This window comes from Phyllobates terribilis, unplaced genomic scaffold (assembly GCF_046119375.1).
Source record: "Phyllobates terribilis strain yellow unplaced genomic scaffold, ASM4611937v1 Scaffold_10__3_contigs__length_209671492, whole genome shotgun sequence".
Lineage (NCBI taxonomy): Eukaryota > Metazoa > Chordata > Amphibia > Anura > Dendrobatidae > Phyllobates > Phyllobates terribilis.
Window position 1 is genome coordinate 96,530,884 of NW_027362770.1, and position 21,986 is coordinate 96,552,869.

General features: G+C 53.3%; 1 protein-coding gene across 1 annotated transcript in view; it reads left to right on the forward strand.

The window, feature by feature from the left end:
• The window catches only part of ZMAT2 (zinc finger matrin-type 2), a 50,270-nt gene that overhangs the window by 18,538 nt on the left and 9,746 nt on the right, over positions 1–21,986 (forward strand). Inside the window, exon 4 of the mRNA XM_073649640.1 lies at positions 4,562–4,635. Within this exon, the coding sequence (XP_073505741.1) occupies positions 4,562–4,635 (74 nt within the window). The remainder of the gene's footprint in view (positions 1–4,561; positions 4,636–21,986) is intronic.

Sequence of the window (21,986 nt, forward strand, 5' to 3'; positions counted from 1 at the left end):
TATGGGGGGTGAATCCGTTCTATCTGATCAGCAGTTTTGTAGGGTTAGGGGATGGTCTTCATTCGGTTTTATGCCTCTGCTCTGGTCACATCTCATGTATTTCTTTTGAGTTGTCCATTTAGTGTCTATCATCTATCATCAGTCGGACTTGTCAGACTCTGAAATGACAATCATCCTGGCGAACAAATTCTATAAAAAGTAATATCATGAGACTCCAGCAAATACTTCATCCACTCGCCCATATTTCTCATCTGGATGTGACAGCGGCGGCCGATCACCATTCTCGAGCCTGCTAAGATCCATGACTTATTGGACACCTTCCGCAGTAACTTTTCTACAGGGCCGTCCCAAATCCATGTGACTCATAACTTCATTTAATTAAATAGCATTTTCAGAAGATTAAGGAGGAACTAAATCTAGTGTTCGCGAACCCAGGTTGAGCAGTTCTTAGTGTGACGGAGCTGCCTTAGTGATAAGTATTAGTAACTTATTAAAATTAAAGCTTTCCGAAATGATGTTTTAATTAAAAAAAAGGGGAAAAGTTTTCCCTGTTGAGCTGAAGGACATGGCTCGGTACATTTCTAAATCTAAATTAACTTCTAATAGAAGTCATGGTCTTTTTTTTACTTTTTTTTTTTTTTTTTTGCTGAGGATGATTTTAAGAGTAACCATCTTTTTTAATTTTTGTTTCAGAAATCAATAGTACACATTAAAATAAGCAACTTTGTAATGTATCTTATCAGAGAAATCTGCTTCCGGACTGATCATTCATTCTCAATTCATGGGGGAAAAAAAATCTGTTCGCTGAAGATAAATCTTCCATTACTGAGAGAGGAGATGACAGTTGGTGCTTTTTAAATTCTATGGAGCGGGAGGGGCTACAGCCCCTGAAACGAGTTTTCTCCTGAAATGACAGAATTATCCATAGAATTCTATGAGCACCAGCTGTCATCTCCTATCTTAGTAATGGGAAAATCTGTATTCACTGAAAACAGACTTTACCTGTGAATTGAGAATGATCAGTTTAGGGCGAGAAAGAAGCAGATTTCTCTGATAAGAAGATATATTACAAAGGATCTTTTATTTTTATTTGAAAAAAAAAAAAATCAAGGGACGGTTACTCTTTTTAAAGAGGGGGATGTCTACTTTCTGCAAATTTATTTTTATTAGACGCGTCCCCCAAGCAGAAGATGATGGGGTGTTCTGCTGCTGGGATCCACCAGTGTTCCGGTGTAATTTTAGGGGGAACCCAACAACTGAATTCAGTTTCCCTGCTCCCCACCGGAGGGAAATAATAAAGCATGGCACAGTTCACACTAAAATGAATAATCTGCCTGTGTTTCTCTTGATGTGCTGGGTTTTCCAGAGGTGCTCTTTGTAGGTTGTATAGACTCTGGTTAATAATCGAGGGTCCTGAACAGGATGATATCACTATTTAGTTCTTGGATTTTAGGAATAAGAATATGATCTGCGGCCATCTCTCTGTTATTCCACTTGTAAGTTAATGAATTCCCCTTGTGAAGTATGCATTGCACTGTGGAATCTGATAGGACAGGGTCTATAGACTTCTTTCATTTTATACATTTCCAGTAATAATAATAGAGGAATGACACAACTGCCCCCCCCTTCCCCACCCAAAAAAGACATATTTCAAGGTAAATCTAAGTATTTACTACAACAAACAGGGCAAAACTGAAAGGTTCTTCTTAAAGGTGTTGTCCACTACTCCATACATCAGAAAGGCACCACTACCCTGCACTCTGTACTGTGTCCCCCGCCAGTCTCATGGCATTAATATCCAGCGGGAGGGTGCCTTGGCTGCTGCCAGTCAGTGGATCCAGCTGTCGCATTATGCCGCCTGTCAGAGGTTGATACCATGAGATCGGTGGGGATGTAGAGGAGCGGCAGAAGTGTCTGGTAGGTTTTTAAACCCCTTAAAGGGGTATTCTCATCTCCAAGATCCTATCCCAATATGTAGTAGGTGTAACAATGATAATATTAGCAAATACCTCCAATTAGAAATGTATAGTTTTTCTGATTCGCTATGTCTCTTTCCTCATGTGCAGGCATTGCAGGACCAAGTATCCATGGTCACGACCACTAGCAACTAACTAACTGTCACTATATCAATGGTCATAACCATGTATCCCTAAAGTCCTGCAGTGCCCCGAGACAACGCGGATCAGAAGAACTATACTACATTTCTAATTGTAGGTATTTGTTAATATTATTATTACCCCTACGACATATTGGGATAGGATCTTGGAGATGGGAATACCCCTTTAATTGCCTCTTTTAGGTTAGTTCAGAGCAAATCGATTTAGGGTGGTGTAGATCAATGGGGCCGGTCAGAGTGACTACCACGATGGAGGCTAGATTAACCATTTCTGGGGCAGGGGAGCCTCCAACAAGTGCCCTGGGCTATGGAATGGAGCCGGCTATAGCCTTTTCTCCCTGCCCTTTACATACTGGTGGATCTAATCTCATGATGGGTGCACTTTAAGAAAGTATGAGAGCTCTTCTTGTGTCCTGTGTATGCATTTCTCATTGTCAGGTCGCTGTGGGTAAAGGAATGGTAAATGCTCCTGAAGCCACTTAGATATTCCAGCTGCTCTTATTATATTGCTCATATTTGGGGAACATTACAGGGGCGGCTGTGCCTCTTACTGCTCCAGTCTGTGCTGTGTACATGCCTTGTATTTCCAATAAAAGAATACTTGGTGCTCCTGTGGTGGCTGCTGACCCGCAGCTAATAAAAATCTATTGATTCACTTGAGAAGACACGGTTGTCCAAATATCAAACAAAAAGTAAATAGCATATGTGGCGGGTGCGAGCCGCGACGCTGATATTTGCTGCTTTGGAAAACAGCATTTAGATTGTATCATAGTTATGAGATCGGGCATTTTTTATTGAGCAAAATATCAGGTTGTGACCCCTTTACTCTTTACAAAGGGCTTTAGAGTGCCGCGGCTTGTAATAGAGCCGGCACGTGTGGCTTCATAGCACAGCTGGACAGAAAGTAGTGGCCGGCAATAGCTGAGGAGCTGAGGCTGATTGGTACTGTGCACAAGTGTCTGAATGATGCTCCTTCAACAGGTAGATCCACATTGCTAATAAATTGATGAGGAAAAGCAGAGTATTTAAAGGGGCCCTTTGACTGCAGAGTCTGACTACACAGTGATGTTTTGTAGTCTGTAACTATGGATACATTTGCTTGTACTATGTGTATGTACACACTCTACTGTGGTCAAGCTTTAGGCCAATGTCTAAAGTAAGAAGATATATAACTCAAAGGTATACATAGACCAATGGGATAGGCAATAACTTTTAAACTTGGTGCAAACTCTCTAACTTTTTGGTGCATGGATGTGTCAGTATGTGTACCCCATGGTCCACATTATAGAAGGGAGAATCAATTTACAGGACTCCTATCCATCTACTAGGTCAGTAATCTGACCTCTAGACGTCAGGCCTGTGAATCTCCTTGCCTCTTCTTTTGATTAGCCTGGCCGGTGCAAGGTCATCATGGCGGCATGACTTACACGCCACGTTCTGCTAGCCCAGATAATCCTAAGAAGAATCGGGAGATAAGAGGAGATTCTCAAGTTTCCCGTGTAATGGTCACCGATTACTGACCTGGCCGATGGACCAGAGTCCTGCAAATCCATTCTCCCATCTCTAATCCACATGTATAGAATGGGATTAGGAGATGAGCAATTTCCCCTGTGATAAATGCAAGCTTTATTGCTTCTGCCTGTAACAGCAGCAAGCGGTGCCTGCTCCGATCACTGCTGATTTAACTATTTAAATGCTGCTATGTTTTGTCTGTAAGCTGCATTTAATGTGCAGTCGCTGATGCAGTATGGTTCCATCACCACTCACTGAGTGATCGCAGGGTGCTATGGCAGCCAGGACTTGCTGAAGGCCCCCATAACTGCCATCTTGCTACTATTGTGATACCCAGCCCAGGAGAAAAAAATATATAGTATTGCAGTTTTTCAATCTCCATATGGATCCAGAGATATCAGACGCCTTATTTAGTGCTAAATTTTATGGTTTTTGCCAAAGGGGTAACTGTGCAGAACAGTCTACTAATATACTCCCCGAGAATCCTGTGACCCACTCCTCCATGTAGAGACCATTAAAATTAGCTCTATATAAAAAGGCCCGTTTATCTGGAACTGAATGGCGGATTTGATATATATTAAAAAAAAAACTTGAATACTTAGGCTTACAGCGGGATTAAAATAAGAGCAAAAACTGGTCACCTAGGAGCTGGTGACAGGTTCCCTTTAAGGAGTGGAATATATTTTAGCTCTGCTGACTTTGTGTTTAGGTATGGACTCATGACCCCCTAGCATTAAGGGGATTGTCCAAATTTTCCTTAAACTTTAAAAAATAAAATATGTATGGACTGTAGTAAAGTTAATAGGATTCATAAGAATTTGCCAGTATACGTTATAAACTGAAGATGTGAACAGATTGCATACACATTTTTCTTCTGTGATGTAATGAATCAGTGTCTTGCTTTCCTTAAAGTGATTTCTTTTCTGCTTTCAGCTATTACTGCAATGTCTGTGACTGCGTAGTGAAAGATTCCATAAACTTTTTGGACCACATCAATGGCAAAAAACGTAAGTCCGTATTTCTTTTCATTTGTAGTTCACTATCTTGACCTGCAGGTGGCAGCAGTGTTTTCTGGCTTCTATAAAGGATTGGTCAGCTAAAGATCAGCTTGATGTTTTCTTGGTCAGTTCAGATCTATATCATCAGAAATGATCACTGCACACGTTACTTGCCAGATTTTTGGCCCAAATAGCCTCCCATAACTACGTTTTCTTAAATTTTGCTTAATAATGTGCTCTAGATTGGTTGTATAGTGAGAATAGAGGTTGGTAACGCTCCATGTGGCAGATTATTAATTTAACCCCTTAACCGTTAGCGATTTTCCTTTGTGGCACTTTCTTTTTTTTTTTGTCCGCTTTTTCCAAGAGCCATGATTTTTTTATATATATTTCCGTTGATATAGCCATATGAGGTCTTGTTTTTTGCAGAAAGAATTGTACTTATGAATGACCTCATCATTTTATCATGAGGAAAGCGGGGAAAATATTCCAAGTGTGGCTAAATTGTGGGAAAAAAAAAAAAAGTGGAATTCTGCAATCGACTTTTGGGTTTTGTTTTTTACAGCGTTTGCTATATGGTGAAAATGACCTGGCAATTTGATTCTCCAGGTCAATGTGATTACGACAATGCCAGACATGTATAGGTTTGTTTTGGGGGTTTTTTTGTGTGTGTTTTTTTAAGTGGTAAAAAAAAATTAAAAATTCATGTAAAAAAAAAAAAATAATAATAATCGCTTGTTTCTCCATTTTCCAAGACTCGTAATGTTTTCATTTCTCGGTCGATGGGGGTGTGCGTGGACTTGTTTTTTTTAAGTGACCTGACATTTTTATTGATTGCCTCTAAGGCTGCGTGCCCACTATTAGTTTTTCAAGTATTTTTGCTGCGGAATTTATTGCATTTTTTTCAGGTGTCATGGTTTTTTTTCCCTTCTGTACACTCTTTACTGATCGAGTTAAATAACAGTGCTCCCCCCGTGCTGCACGCAGTTAATGTTTCGGTCACAGATTAACAGTGGCATTTAACATGTTAACAACCGCGGGTGAAGCTGTACTTGCATCTGTTAGAGGCAAATGATGGCTGAGCAACAAAGCCATCATCTGCCGGCAAATATGCGGGCTCAGCTCCTGAGCCTGCATCAAAGTCAGGGAGTCGCCATATGACGTAATTTGTATGTCATATATCGGTAAGGGGTTGAAAGGAAACTATGTAGTGAACTGTAAAAGCAAGAAATGAACATACTTTTCAATACTTTTGGTTATCATATCTTATGACAGAGGGATATGTAGGGATCCAGACACTGGGACCTAGTCCCTTATGATCGCGGACATGTTACTGATGCTGAACTCGTTGGTGCAGTTACAATCACCAAAAGGCCTTGGAAGTGCAGAACAAGAGGACCGCAAATAGCGTTCCATTTATTTATTTTATTCTGCATATATAGGGCCAGCGTTATCACTGTAGGGGCAGCAGTGCTACCACTGACCAGATTTCACAATACAAACTGCGTATGGTATCAAATAGATCCTGCTGAAACTGGTGTACTTACTATGGAAATCGTAATGTGGTGATCGATCTATTTTAAATGATATGCACACCTTCGGGGACATGTTTTTTTTTTTCTTCTCATCAATATATTATTTTGGGCTAAAAAAAAAATGTTGCAATTGGGTTTCATTAAAAAAGTCTAATATTTTGGCTTTTACATACTTTTTCCTTACAAATTGCTGGCTGTAGAGTGAGTTAATTGAGAATCCATCAGTCAGCTCATTCTGTTGGGAGAGTTTGTTACTGTATCTGTGCTTCTCTCAGCTTATTAATGACCTGAGACCACATCAAAGTTGAGCTGGACTTTGATGTGGTTGCAATCTGCTGAGAGGAGCTGCAAGACAGATAAAACTTACATTGAAAGTGGGAAGCAACTGGTGGTCACACTGTATTTTTCTTGTACCGTTTTAAAAATGGCTGGAGGGATTCTCGGACATGGTAATAAATATGGGGTGGGCACACACATACTACTAGATGTACAGGCACTTGAGCAACATCATCTCTCAGAAAATAAATGTCACTATACAGTGACAAAATTTGTGCTGCCATACGGTACATATAACTAATACCACCATACACATGTATAACACATGCATGTAATATCTGCTTGTGTAGTCTCAAAGTGCCATCAGAAAATTTCTAGAATTAGTGCTACCGTACTCAAAGTATTCCCTCCGTACATCAGTGTGACATCAGAGGGTAGCGGTATGATGGGAGTGGTTATTGGCTATATCCCTGGTGGTCTAGGGCAGGGTTCCTCAAGGCCCACCAACAGGTCATGTTTTCAGGATTTCCCTCGTATTGTACAGGCAATAATTCCATCACCTATATAATACTAAGGAAATCCTGACAACATGACTTGTTGGTGGGCCTAGGGGAGTAAAGTAGTTAGTATTGCAGTGATTTTTTTAAACCAAAACTATCTGCTAATTAATTTTAATATTTTTATAGATCTGAGCACCTTTTCCCAATCTTCTTACATGCATGTTAGACAGTACTCCTCCTAACCTAGCAAGATTGACTGTTGATCTGATGTGTGTGAGGCCATGCCTTTCTTTCCTGAGATAAGAGCATCAAAAAGTGATATGTTCCCCAAAATATATCAATAAAAACTCCAGGCTGCCTAGAAAAAAGTAACCGCTTACATAGCTTTTTTTTTCTTTTTTTTTTGATCAAGCTACAGGACTCATAATATGATGACACATACCAAACTTAAATAATTTTTTATTTCAGTTGTGGTTTTTTTCCCCATTAAAAATGTGTCCTGGTCCTTAAAGGAATCTATCACCAAAAAAATTCTACTATCCAGCAGATATGGGGTTAATCTGCAGGTTAAAAGCGATATTAACCTGCCTGGCACCCGCACGTAGCGCTGCGGGGAGAAAATTAACTTTATTCCCCCCGGCAGGATTCGGTTCTCAGTCACTGGGGGCAGTGAAGGCGCTGATTCAGTTACCGCTCTGAGTATACAGAGCTGCGGCTGTAACCGCGCCCCTGGCTCTGCATTAAGGCCAGCTGTCAGTCAGGTCAGACTGTGAGAGTCTATGTGCCGCACATGTAGATAGTATCGGAACGCTCCCCACCACATCTTACCATTCTTCCGAGGTTATAGTACCAATGTCATGCTCCCACCTCTCCTTAACATTTAAGGGTCTGTCCCACTGAAATTGCTGCATAAGTATCCCGTAGATTCTGGAAATCAATCCCTTCCCACCTCTATGGCATAATAATGTGTTAAACAGTAGATGATGTTGGATTTTACTCTGCATATGTCGCGGCTGTACAAACCATGCATGCTTATTTGGAGATAAAAGTAAAAACTAGTTTGTGGAATACAGTATTCTTCTTTTAACTGATGGAACGATTTAAATATTTCCCCCTCTAATATTTGTGCCACATTAGTTATTCCCAATTTTTCCCATATTCCGAATCCTTTCAATTTATGGATCTCTGGAAGGCCCGCATTATGCCACAACGGGGTAAAACCCTCTATTCCCAACAACAGTTTGATTTTCTGCCACGTTTTCCCCATAAGTGCTAGGGTCGGAAGATGCCGCCTAGCATCCCACCCCGAGATTCCCGTTTCTAGAAAGGAGGTAATTGGCAAATTGTGTTTGAGTAGACGTATCAGTTTATCTAGGTTCCCCTGAATTAACCAGAGTTGTTGAGTCTGAGAGGCTAGAAAATATATCCATGGATTAGGTGCGGCTAGTCCCCCCTGATCTTTGGGCCTTTGAAGTGTATCCAACCCCTTTTTTCCAGATCAATTCCCGAAATAGTGCTTGAAATTTATAAAATTTTCTCATGGGGACCCAGACAGGTTAATTATCAAGGATATATAATAATTGGGGCATTAACACCATTTTAATGAAGTTAGTTCGACCTACTACTGATGGGGGGAGTTTGCTCCAAGTATTGGCCTTTTGTTGAAATCTGGTAAGCAGTTCAAGTAAGTTTAAAGGAATGTAATCTCCGATAGATGTGGTCACTCTAACTCCGAGATATTTAAATTCTCGCACAATCTTCAATCAAGTATTCCCTGCCCTAGTATTCAGAGACAAACCATCCACCGGCATAAGAACTGATTTATCCCAATTAATCCGTAGGCCAGAATGATCTCCAAACTCCCTTATTAAATTCATAGCCGTCGTCAGAGATTACTCCGTGTCGCCGGCACCTAATAAGTTGATCTTCATTAAGTCCAAGTGGACATTATCAGAGTGTTTTCACTGGGGGTGTGTATTTCTTCCCCATGTAAGACGTTGCCAAATCATAAACTGACAGCAGCACGCAGGAGAAAAAACACATCCCACTATAACTTAGAGAAGGTTTCTCTGTGTATGATGTAATGACAGACAGCCCTAATCTCCTGGTCTAACCTGGGGCATGAGTAGAAAGTGCTGGAAAGAGAGCACAGGTGACTTAACACCTTTCAGATAAGGTCACTGCAGTCAGTGTAGGGAAGAGGAGCAGCACAACTGAGTTTAGCTGTATAACCATTACAAACCCTTCTATCAGCTCTCTTAATCTCTGCTGTACTGAGCCTACGGTGGCACTGACTATCCAAACATGAGAGCCTAAAGGTTTCAATAATCACACTGATGTCTGTTGTGGTCATGGCAAATCATATTCGCTCTGCAGTGAGAGTAGAGCAGGTTATTATTGCATTTCACACAGGAGAAACCTGTTCTGAGCTTTTGTGGGATCGTGTTCTTTTTCTCCTGTGTATTGCTGCCTGTTTATGATTGGATAACGTCATACAGGGGGAAGAAGTATACGCCCCCAGTGAAAACGCTCTAAGATTTTTGGACATTAACCATAAACAAAAGACATTTGGCAGATGAAACCACTGGCACCCCATCCGCCCCCACCCCCAAGCAAAGGAATGGGTACGAGACTAACGTAATGCACCCCTCCTCCGATGGGTCAAGCAACAAGCTCTCACAACCACTTCCACTAGAATTTTTACCTTTTTCACCCAAAAATATCAGCAAAAGTGAAAAAAGTGGTGTACTTTTGGGTTGTGACTTAACAGGCAGTGCAATTTCAAGATTAGATATCGAATCATTCATTGTTTTGCGGACTGTTTACACAATATAACGGACAAATGGCAATATTCATCCCTGGCATCCTGGGTGGGGGTGTCTGCCTACTTTCATCCATGTCGTAATTCAGCTAGGGTTTGGTGCTCCAAACATGCCCATGGTAAAACGAGGAGTAATAGACAATAAGTTTGTGGAGAGGAGTCCAGGACTCCAAAATGAGCAGACCCCATAGATCAACAGTTTTTTGGGTTTTTTTGTATCCCTTTCATTTTGCATTTTCCGTGAAAGCCTGTAAACATCTTATTCTCCTTTCCATTTCATGTACGCTAAATATAATTACGCCTTTACGTAGCTTGTAGCCTGCCACCCACTGCTACAGCTGAGAAATGATTTCTGGTTTTTTGATGTAGAAGCGCTAGAATGTAATCTTTAGACTCTCAAGCTGTAATCACAACAAATGAATTGCTTCCATTAAAACGTGTTGAATTTCTATTATGGTAATTTGGCTCCGGGTTTAAATGCCGCTGAATAGGTGTCTATAAATGTAGATTCACAGATCAGGTCCGTATCGTTTTCTATCTAATAGGGAGTGTCGCTAAAATACCGCGAAGTGTGTTGTGCTATAGCAAGAACAAAAATTCAAGAAGATGGGAAAATAAAAGTCCCCAGTTCATGGTGACATCGAAAATGAACGTAAACAAAAAAAGGGAGAACGATCAGCTCCCCACCTATGCAATAAATGCAAAGAATACATATGTTGCTCTGTGCAGCCGGCATCCTCGAGTGACCGTAGAATAGTAGATAACATGTTGCAATCCAGTACCATGGAAAATGGAGTCAAAACTAGATCTTTATTAGAAAAACATCACCATATTAGATAAGAGTCCAGGGAAAATAAACATATGTAACAGTCTTGCGCGTTTCGGACTGCAGTACGTGTAATAAAATCACGCCAAATAGCACAATATTTTTTATTCAACAAAGTAGAAATCTGTTTTCGACGAAGCGTCGTTATCAGCCATTTGCGGATATTGATTTTCTGGGGTCTGTATTGCACTAATGAGGGTCCGTGCGGCTGGTCACTACTGATGTCCTAGCAGCAGAAAATGGACATTTTGACATTTTCCCTGGACGGCTGTGCATTATTATAAATGTGCTGCTCTTTATCTGAAGGAGACAGGCATTGGTTGTTCTCTGCAATCAATCTGGCGTTATTTAAGAATGTGTTTCTTCTCTAGTGTCTGCAGTCAATGTGTCAATCATTTCAATGATGTTTAAAGGTTCTGTCATATTGAGTCGCAGATACTGAAGTTCTCCGAAAATCCACTTTTGGAGCCTCAGATAGAATGTATTATTCCTACTGCTTCATTTAAAGAGCCTTATATACAAAGCTAATTTATTTTTAGCCTACTCTTTTATAGCAAGAGTAACATTTTCGGATTTTTAATATTTAATTATATTTAAATGGAATCTTTAGTAAAATAGCTATAGTTGTATAAATATTTAAGGAAACATTAGACCAGGGGTGGGCAATTAATTTTCCCGAGGGGCCACATGAGAGACCGTGACTGTTGGGGAGGGCCGAACCAATAGGCTGAAATTAATTCTGCTCAATATTAATATTAACATGAGCATGAGCCCCACACAGCCTCCCCATGTCCAGCATGAGCCCCACAAAGCCCCCCATGTCCAGCATGAGCCCCACACAGCCCCCCCCATGTCCAGCATGAGCCCCACACAGCCCCCCCCATGTCCAGCATGAGCCCCACACAGCCCCCCCCATGTCCAGCATGAGCCCCACACAGCCCCCCCCATGTCCAGCATGAGCCCCACACAGCCCCCCCATGTCCAGCATGAGCCACACACAGCCCCCCATGTCCAGCATGAGCCCCACACAGCCCCCAAGTCCAGCATGAGCCCCACACAGCCCCCAAGTCCAGCATGAGCCCCACACAGCCCCCCCCATGTCCAGTATGAGCCACACACAGTCCTCCCGTGTCCAGCATGAGCACCATACAGCTCTCCTGTGTCTACCATGAGCTCCACACAGCCCCCCATGTCCAGCATGAGCCCCACACAGCCCTCCGGTGTCCAGCATGAGCCATACACAGCCCCCCATGTCTAGCATCAGCCCCACACAGCCCTCCCATGTCCAGCATGAGCCCCACACAGCCCTCCCATGTCCAGTATGTGCCCCACAGAGTCCTCCCGTGTCCAGCATGACAGCCCCCCAGTGTCCAGCATGACAGCCCCCCAGTGTCCAGCATGACAGCCCCCCAGTGTCCAGCATGACAGCCCCCCAGTGTCCAGCATGACAGCCCCCCAGTGTCCAGCATGACAGCCCCCCAGTGTCCAGCATGACAGCCCCCCAGTGTCCAGCATGACAGCCCCCCAGTGTCCAGCATGACAGCCCCCCAGTGTCCAGCATGACAGCCCCCCAGTGTCCAGCATGACAGCCCCCCAGTGTCCAGCATGACAGCCCCCCAGTGTCCAGCATGACAGCCCCCCAGTGTCCAGCATGACAGCCCCCCAGTGTCCAGCATGACAGCCCCCCAGTGTCCAGCATGACAGCCCCCCAGTGTCCAGCATGACAGCCCCCCAGTGTCCAGCATGACAGCCCCCCAGTGTCCAGCATGACAGCCCCCCCTAGTGTCCAGCCTGACAGCCCCCCTAGTGTCCAGCATGAGAGCCCCCCCTGTGTCCAGCATGAGAGCCCTCCCTAGTGTCCAGCATGACAACCCTCCCTAGTGTCCAGCATGACAACCCTCCCTATGTCCAGCATGAGAGCCCTCCCTGTGTCCAGCATGAGAGCCCTCCCTGTGTCCAGCATGAGAGCCCTCCCTGTGTCCAGCATGAGAGCCCTCCCTGTGTCCAGCATGAGAGCCCTCCCTGTGTCCAGCATGAGAGCCCTCCCTGTGTCCAGCATGAGAGCCCTCCCTGTGTCCAGCATGAGAGCCCTCCCTGTGTCCAGCATGAGAGCCCTCCCTGTGTCCAGCATGAGAGCCCTCCCTGTGTCCAGCATGAGAGCCCTCCCTGTGTCCAGCATGAGAGCCCTCCCTGTGTCCAGCATGAGAGCCCTCCCTGTGTCCAGCATGAGAGCCCTCCCTGTGTCCAGCATGAGAGCCCTCCCTGTGTCCAGCATGAGAGCCCTCCCTGTGTCCAGCATGAGAGCCCTCCCTGTGTCCAGCATGAGAGCCCTCCCTGTGTCCAGCATGAGAGCCCTCCCTGTGTCCAGCATGAGAGCCCTCCCTGTGTCCAGCATGAGAGCCCTCCCTGTGTCCAGCATGAGAGCCCTCCCTGTGTCCAGCATGAGAGCCCTCCCTGTGTCCAGCATGAGAGCCCTCCCTGTGTCCAGCATGAGAGCCCTCCCTGTGTCCAGCATGAGAGCCCTCCCTGTGTCCAGCATGAGAGCCCTCCCTGTGTCCAGCATGAGAGCCCTCCCTGTGTCCAGCATGAGAGCCCTCCCTGTGTCCAGCATGAGAGCCCTCCCTGTGTCCAGCATGAGAGCCCTCCCTGTGTCCAGCATGAGAGCCCTCCCTGTGTCCAGCATGAGAGCCCTCCCTGTGTCCAGCATGAGAGCCCTCCCTGTGTCCAGCATGAGAGCCCTCCCTGTGTCCAGCATGAGAGCCCTCCCTGTGTCCAGCATGAGAGCCCTCCCTGTGTCCAGCATGAGAGCCCTCCCTGTGTCCAGCATGAGAGCCCTCCCTGTGTCCAGCATGAGAGCCCTCCCTGTGTCCAGCATGAGAGCCCTCCCTGTGTCCAGCATGAGAGCCCTCCCTGTGTCCAGCATGAGAGCCCTCCCTGTGTCCAGCATGAGAGCCCTCCCTGTGTCCAGCATGAGAGCCCTCCCTGTGTCCAGCATGAGAGCCCTCCCTGTGTCCAGCATGAGAGCCCTCCCTGTGTCCAGCATGAGAGCCCTCCCTGTGTCCAGCATGAGAGCCCTCCCTGTGTCCAGCATGAGAGCCCTCCCTGTGTCCAGCATGAGAGCCCTCCCTGTGTCCAGCATGAGAGCCCTCCCTGTGTCCAGCATGAGAGCCCTCCCTGTGTCCAGCATGAGAGCCCTCCCTGTGTCCAGCATGAGAGCCCTCCCTGTGTCCAGCATGAGAGCCCTCCCTGTGTCCAGCATGAGAGCCCTCCCTGTGTCCAGCATGAGAGCCCTCCCTGTGTCCAGCATGAGAGCCCTCCCTGTGTCCAGCATGAGAGCCCTCCCTGTGTCCAGCATGAGAGCCCTCCCTGTGTCCAGCATGAGAGCCCTCCCTGTGTCCAGCATGAGAGCCCTCCCTGTGTCCAGCACGAGAGCCCTCCCTGTGTCCAGCACGAGAGCCCTCCCTGTGTCCAGCACGAGAGCCCTCCCTGTGTCCAGCACGAGAGCCCTCCCTGTGTCCAGCACGAGAGCCCTCCCTGTGTCCAGCACGAGAGCCCTCCCTGTGTCCAGCACGAGAGCCCTCCCTGTGTCCAGCACGAGAGCCCTCCCTGTGTCCAGCACGAGAGCCCTCCCTGTGTCCAGCACGAGAGCCCTCCCTGTGTCCAGCACGAGAGCCCTCCCTGTGTCCAGCACGAGAGCCCTCCCTGTGTCCAGCACGAGAGCCCTCCCTGTGTCCAGCACGAGAGCCCTCCCTGTGTCCAGCACGAGAGCCCTCCCTGTGTCCAGCACGAGAGCCCTCCCTGTGTCCAGCACGAGAGCCCTCCCTGTGTCCAGCACGAGAGCCCTCCCTGTGTCCAGCACGAGAGCCCTCCCTGTGTCCAGCACGAGAGCCCTCCCTGTGTCCAGCACGAGAGCCCTCCCTGTGTCCAGCACGAGAGCCCTCCCTGTGTCCAGCACGAGAGCCCTCCCTGTGTCCAGCACGAGAGCCCTCCCTGTGTCCAGCACGAGAGCCCTCCCTGTGTCCAGCACGAGAGCCCTCCCTGTGTCCAGCACGAGAGCCCTCCCTGTGTCCAGCACGAGAGCCCTCCCTGTGTCCAGCACGAGAGCCCTCCCTGTGTCCAGCACGAGAGCCCTCCCTGTGTCCAGCACGAGAGCCCTCCCTGTGTCCAGCACGAGAGCCCTCCCTGTGTCCAGCACGAGAGCCCTCCCTGTGTCCAGCACGAGAGCCCTCCCTGTGTCCAGCACGAGAGCCCTCCCTGTGTCCAGCACGAGAGCCCTCCCTGTGTCCAGCACGAGAGCCCTCCCTGTGTCCAGCACGAGAGCCCTCCCTGTGTCCAGCACGAGAGCCCTCCCTGTGTCCAGCACGAGAGCCCTCCCTGTGTCCAGCACGAGAGCCCTCCCTGTGTCCAGCACGAGAGCCCTCCCTGTGTCCAGCACGAGAGCCCTCCCTGTGTCCAGCACGAGAGCCCTCCCTGTGTCCAGCACGAGAGCCCTCCCTGTGTCCAGCACGAGAGCCCTCCCTGTGTCCAGCACGAGAGCCCTCCCTGTGTCCAGCACGAGAGCCCTCCCTGTGTCCAGCACGAGAGCCCTCCCTGTGTCCAGCACGAGAGCCCTCCCTGTGTCCAGCACGAGAGCCCTCCCTGTGTCCAGCACGAGAGCCCTCCCTGTGTCCAGCACGAGAGCCCTCCCTGTGTCCAGCACGAGAGCCCTCCCTGTGTCCAGCACGAGAGCCCTCCCTGTGTCCAGCACGAGAGCCCTCCCTGTGTCCAGCACGAGAGCCCTCCCTGTGTCCAGCACGAGAGCCCTCCCTGTGTCCAGCACGAGAGCCCTCCCTGTGTCCAGCACGAGAGCCCTCCCTGTGTCCAGCACGAGAGCCCTCCCTGTGTCCAGCACGAGAGCCCTCCCTGTGTCCAGCACGAGAGCCCTCCCTGTGTCCAGCACGAGAGCCCTCCCTGTGTCCAGCACGAGAGCCCTCCCTGTGTCCAGCACGAGAGCCCTCCCTGTGTCCAGCACGAGAGCCCTCCCTGTGTCCAGCACGAGAGCCCTCCCTGTGTCCAGCACGAGAGCCCTCCCTGTGTCCAGCACGAGAGCCCTCCCTGTGTCCAGCACGAGAGCCCTCCCTGTGTCCAGCACGAGAGCCCTCCCTGTGTCCAGCACGAGAGCCCTCCCTGTGTCCAGCACGAGAGCCCTCCCTGTGTCCAGCACGAGAGCCCTCCCTGTGTCCAGCACGAGAGCCCTCCCTGTGTCCAGCACGAGAGCCCTCCCTGTGTCCAGCACGAGAGCCCTCCCTGTGTCCAGCACGAGAGCCCTCCCTGTGTCCAGCACGAGAGCCCTCCCTGTGTCCAGCACGAGAGCCCTCCCTGTGTCCAGCACGAGAGCCCTCCCTGTGTCCAGCACGAGAGCCCTCCCTGTGTCCAGCACGAGAGCCCTCCCTGTGTCCAGCACGAGAGCCCTCCCTGTGTCCAGCACGAGAGCCCTCCCTGTGTCCAGCACGAGAGCCCTCCCTGTGTCCAGCACGAGAGCCCTCCCTGTGTCCAGCACGAGAGCCCTCCCTGTGTCCAGCACGAGAGCCCTCCCTGTGTCCAGCACGAGAGCCCTCCCTGTGTCCAGCACGAGAGCCCTCCCTGTGTCCAGCACGAGAGCCCTCCCTGTGTCCAGCACGAGAGCCCTCCCTGTGTCCAGCACGAGAGCCCTCCCTGTGTCCAGCACGAGAGCCCTCCCTGTGTCCAGCACGAGAGCCCTCCCTGTGTCCAGCACGAGAGCCCTCCCTGTGTCCAGCACGAGAGCCCTCCCTGTGTCCAGCACGAGAGCCCTCCCTGTGTCCAGCACGAGAGCCCTCCCTGTGTCCAGCACGAGAGCCCTCCCTGTGTCCAGCACGAGAGCCCTCCCTGTGTCCAGCACGAGAGCCCTCCCTGTGTCCAGCACGAGAGCCCTCCCTGTGTCCAGCACGAGAGCCCTCCCTGTGTCCAGCACGAGAGCCCTCCCTGTGTCCAGCACGAGAGCCCTCCCTGTGTCCAGCACGAGAGCCCTCCCTGTGTCCAGCACGAGAGCCCTCCCTGTGTCCAGCACGAGAGCCCTCCCTGTGTCCAGCACGAGAGCCCTCCCTGTGTCCAGCACGAGAGCCCTCCCTGTGTCCAGCACGAGAGCCCTCCCTGTGTCCAGCACGAGAGCCCTCCCTGTGTCCAGCACGAGAGCCCTCCCTGTGTCCAGCACGAGAGCCCTCCCTGTGTCCAGCACGAGAGCCCTCCCTGTGTCCAGCACGAGAGCCCTCCCTGTGTCCAGCACGAGAGCCCTCCCTGTGTCCAGCACGAGAGCCCTCCCTGTGTCCAGCACGAGAGCCCTCCCTGTGTCCAGCACGAGAGCCCTCCCTGTGTCCAGCACGAGAGCCCTCCCTGTGTCCAGCACGAGAGCCCTCCCTGTGTCCAGCACGAGAGCCCTCCCTGTGTCCAGCACGAGAGCCCTCCCTGTGTCCAGCACGAGAGCCCTCCCTGTGTCCAGCACGAGAGCCCTCCCTGTGTCCAGCACGAGAGCCCTCCCTGTGTCCAGCACGAGAGCCCTCCCTGTGTCCAGCACGAGAGCCCTCCCTGTGTCCAGCACGAGAGCCCTCCCTGTGTCCAGCACGAGAGCCCTCCCTGTGTCCAGCACGAGAGCCCTCCCTGTGTCCAGCACGAGAGCCCTCCCTGTGTCCAGCACGAGAGCCCTCCCTGTGTCCAGCACGAGAGCCCTCCCTGTGTCCAGCACGAGAGCCCTCCCTGTGTCCAGCACGAGAGCCCTCCCTGTGTCCAGCACGAGAGCCCTCCCTGTGTCCAGCACGAGAGCCCTCCCTGTGTCCAGCACGAGAGCCCTCCCTGTGTCCAGCACGAGAGCCCTCCCTGTGTCCAGCACGAGAGCCCTCCCTGTGTCCAGCACGAGAGCCCTCCCTGTGTCCAGCACGAGAGCCCTCCCTGTGTCCAGCACGAGAGCCCTCCCTGTGTCCAGCACGAGAGCCCTCCCTGTGTCCAGCACGAGAGCCCTCCCTGTGTCCAGCACGAGAGCCCTCCCTGTGTCCAGCACGAGAGCCCTCCCTGTGTCCAGCACGAGAGCCCTCCCTGTGTCCAGCACGAGAGCCCTCCCTGTGTCCAGCACGAGAGCCCTCCCTGTGTCCAGCACGAGAGCCCTCCCTGTGTCCAGCACGAGAGCCCTCCCTGTGTCCAGCACGAGAGCCCTCCCTGTGTCCAGCACGAGAGCCCTCCCTGTGTCCAGCACGAGAGCCCTCCCTGTGTCCAGCACGAGAGCCCTCCCTGTGTCCAGCACGAGAGCCCTCCCTGTGTCCAGCACGAGAGCCCTCCCTGTGTCCAGCACGAGAGCCCTCCCTGTGTCCAGCACGAGAGCCCTCCCTGTGTCCAGCACGAGAGCCCTCCCTGTGTCCAGCACGAGAGCCCTCCCTGTGTCCAGCACGAGAGCCCTCCCTGTGTCCAGCACGAGAGCCCTCCCTGTGTCCAGCACGAGAGCCCTCCCTGTGTCCAGCACGAGAGCCCTCCCTGTGTCCAGCACGAGAGCCCTCCCTGTGTCCAGCACGAGAGCCCTCCCTGTGTCCAGCACGAGAGCCCTCCCTGTGTCCAGCACGAGAGCCCTCCCTGTGTCCAGCACGAGAGCCCTCCCTGTGTCCAGCACGAGAGCCCTCCCTGTGTCCAGCACGAGAGCCCTCCCTGTGTCCAGCACGAGAGCCCTCCCTGTGTCCAGCACGAGAGCCCTCCCTGTGTCCAGCACGAGAGCCCTCCCTGTGTCCAGCACGAGAGCCCTCCCTGTGTCCAGCACGAGAGCCCTCCCTGTGTCCAGCACGAGAGCCCTCCCTGTGTCCAGCACGAGAGCCCTCCCTGTGTCCAGCACGAGAGCCCTCCCTGTGTCCAGCACGAGAGCCCTCCCTGTGTCCAGCACGAGAGCCCTCCCTGTGTCCAGCACGAGAGCCCTCCCTGTGTCCAGCACGAGAGCCCTCCCTGTGTCCAGCACGAGAGCCCTCCCTGTGTCCAGCACGAGAGCCCTCCCTGTGTCCAGCACGAGAGCCCTCCCTGTGTCCAGCACGAGAGCCCTCCCTGTGTCCAGCACGAGAGCCCTCCCTGTGTCCAGCACGAGAGCCCTCCCTGTGTCCAGCACGAGAGCCCTCCCTGTGTCCAGCACGAGAGCCCTCCCTGTGTCCAGCACGAGAGCCCTCCCTGTGTCCAGCACGAGAGCCCTCCCTGTGTCCAGCACGAGAGCCCTCCCTGTGTCCAGCACGAGAGCCCTCCCTGTGTCCAGCACGAGAGCCCTCCCTGTGTCCAGCACGAGAGCCCTCCCTGTGTCCAGCACGAGAGCCCTCCCTGTGTCCAGCACGAGAGCCCTCCCTGTGTCCAGCACGAGAGCCCTCCCTGTGTCCAGCACGAGAGCCCTCCCTGTGTCCAGCACGAGAGCCCTCCCTGTGTCCAGCACGAGAGCCCTCCCTGTGTCCAGCACGAGAGCCCTCCCTGTGTCCAGCACGAGAGCCCTCCCTGTGTCCAGCACGAGAGCCCTCCCTGTGTCCAGCACGAGAGCCCTCCCTGTGTCCAGCACGAGAGCCCTCCCTGTGTCCAGCACGAGAGCCCTCCCTGTGTCCAGCACGAGAGCCCTCCCTGTGTCCAGCACGAGAGCCCTCCCTGTGTCCAGCACGAGAGCCCTCCCTGTGTCCAGCACGCGAGCCCTCCCTGTGTCCAGCACGCGAGCCCTCCCTGTGTCCAGCACGCGAGCCCTCCCTGTGTCCAGCACGCGAGCCCTCCCTGTGTCCAGCACGCGAGCCCTCCCTGTGTCCAGCACGCGAGCCCTCCCTGTGTCCAGCACGCGAGCCCTCCCTGTGTCCAGCACGCGAGCCCTCCCTGTGTCCAGCACGCGAGCCCTCCCTGTGTCCAGCACGCGAGCCCTCCCTGTGTCCAGCACGCGAGCCCTCCCTGTGTCCAGCACGCGAGCCCTCCCTGTGTCCAGCACGCGAGCCCTCCCTGTGTCCAGCACGCGAGCCCTCCCTGTGTCCAGCACGCGAGCCCTCCCTGTGTCCAGCACGCGAGCCCTCCCTGTGTCCAGCACGCGAGCCCTCCCTGTGTCCAGCACGCGAGCCCTCCCTGTGTCCAGCACGCGAGCCCTCCCTGTGTCCAGCACGCGAGCCCTCCCTGTGTCCAGCACGCGAGCCCTCCCTGTGTCCAGCACGCGAGCCCTCCCTGTGTCCAGCACGCGAGCCCTCCCTGTGTCCAGCACGCGAGCCCTCCCTGTGTCCAGCACGCGAGCCCTCCCTGTGTCCAGCACGCGAGCCCTCCCTGTGTCCAGCACGCGAGCCCTCCCTGTGTCCAGCACGCGAGCCCTCCCTGTGTCCAGCACGCGAGCCCTCCCTGTGTCCAGCACGCGAGCCCTCCCTGTGTCCAGCACGCGAGCCCTCCCTGTGTCCAGCACGCGAGCCCTCCCTGTGTCCAGCACGCGAGCCCTCCCTGTGTCCAGCACGCGAGCCCTCCCTGTGTCCAGCACGCGAGCCCTCCCTGTGTCCAGCACGCGAGCCCTCCCTGTGTCCAGCACGCGAGCCCTCCCTGTGTCCAGCACGCGAGCCCTCCCTGTGTCCAGCACGCGAGCCCTCCCTGTGTCCAGCACGCGAGCCCTCCCTGTGTCCAGCACGCGAGCCCTCCCTGTGTCCAGCACGCGAGCCCTCCCTGTGTCCAGCACGCGAGCCCTCCCTGTGTCCAGCACGCGAGCCCTCCCTGTGTCCAGCACGCGAGCCCTCCCTGTGTCCAGCACGCGAGCCCTCCCTGTGTCCAGCACGCGAGCCCTCCCTGTGTCCAGCACGCGAGCCCTCCCTGTGTCCAGCACGCGAGCCCTCCCTGTGTCCAGCACGCGAGCCCTCCCTGTGTCCAGCACGCGAGCCCTCCCTGTGTCCAGCACGCGAGCCCTCCCTGTGTCCAGCACGCGAGCCCTCCCTGTGTCCAGCACGCGAGCCCTCCCTGTGTCCAGCACGCGAGCCCTCCCTGTGTCCAGCACGCGAGCCCTCCCTGTGTCCAGCACGCGAGCCCTCCCTGTGTCCAGCACGCGAGCCCTCCCTGTGTCCAGCACGCGAGCCCTCCCTGTGTCCAGCACGCGAGCCCTCCCTGTGTCCAGCACGCGAGCCCTCCCTGTGTCCAGCACGCGAGCCCTCCCTGTGTCCAGCACGCGAGCCCTCCCTGTGTCCAGCACGCGAGCCCTCCCTGTGTCCAGCACGCGAGCCCTCCCTGTGTCCAGCACGCGAGCCCTCCCTGTGTCCAGCACGCGAGCCCTCCCTGTGTCCAGCACGCGAGCCCTCCCTGTGTCCAGCACGCGAGCCCTCCCTGTGTCCAGCACGCGAGCCCTCCCTGTGTCCAGCACGCGAGCCCTCCCTGTGTCCAGCACGCGAGCCCTCCCTGTGTCCAGCACGCGAGCCCTCCCTGTGTCCAGCACGCGAGCCCTCCCTGTGTCCAGCACGCGAGCCCTCCCTGTGTCCAGCACGCGAGCCCTCCCTGTGTCCAGCACGCGAGCCCTCCCTGTGTCCAGCACGCGAGCCCTCCCTGTGTCCAGCACGCGAGCCCTCCCTGTGTCCAGCACGCGAGCCCTCCCTGTGTCCAGCACGCGAGCCCTCCCTGTGTCCAGCACGCGAGCCCTCCCTGTGTCCAGCACGCGAGCCCTCCCTGTGTCCAGCACGCGAGCCCTCCCTGTGTCCAGCACGCGAGCCCTCCCTGTGTCCAGCACGCGAGCCCTCCCTGTGTCCAGCACGCGAGCCCTCCCTGTGTCCAGCACGCGAGCCCTCCCTGTGTCCAGCACGCGAGCCCTCCCTGTGTCCAGCACGCGAGCCCTCCCTGTGTCCAGCACGCGAGCCCTCCCTGTGTCCAGCACGCGAGCCCTCCCTGTGTCCAGCACGCGAGCCCTCCCTGTGTCCAGCACGCGAGCCCTCCCTGTGTCCAGCACGCGAGCCCTCCCTGTGTCCAGCACGCGAGCCCTCCCTGTGTCCAGCACGCGAGCCCTCCCTGTGTCCAGCACGCGAGCCCTCCCTGTGTCCAGCACGCGAGCCCTCCCTGTGTCCAGCACGCGAGCCCTCCCTGTGTCCAGCACGCGAGCCCTCCCTGTGTCCAGCACGCGAGCCCTCCCTGTGTCCAGCACGCGGCCCTCCCTGTGTCCTGTCCAGCACGCGAGCCCTCCCTGTGTCCAGCACGCGAGCCCTCCCTGTGTCCAGCACGCGAGCCCTCCCTGTGTCCAGCACGCGTCCAGCACGCGAGCCCTCCCTGTGTCCAGCACGCGAGCCCTCCCTGTGTCCAGCAACGCGAGCCCTCCTGTGTCCAGCCCGCGAGACCGAGAGGCCTCCTGTGTCCAGCACGAGAGGCCCTCCCTGTGTCCAGCACGAGGCCCTCCCTGTGTCCAGCACGCGAGCCCT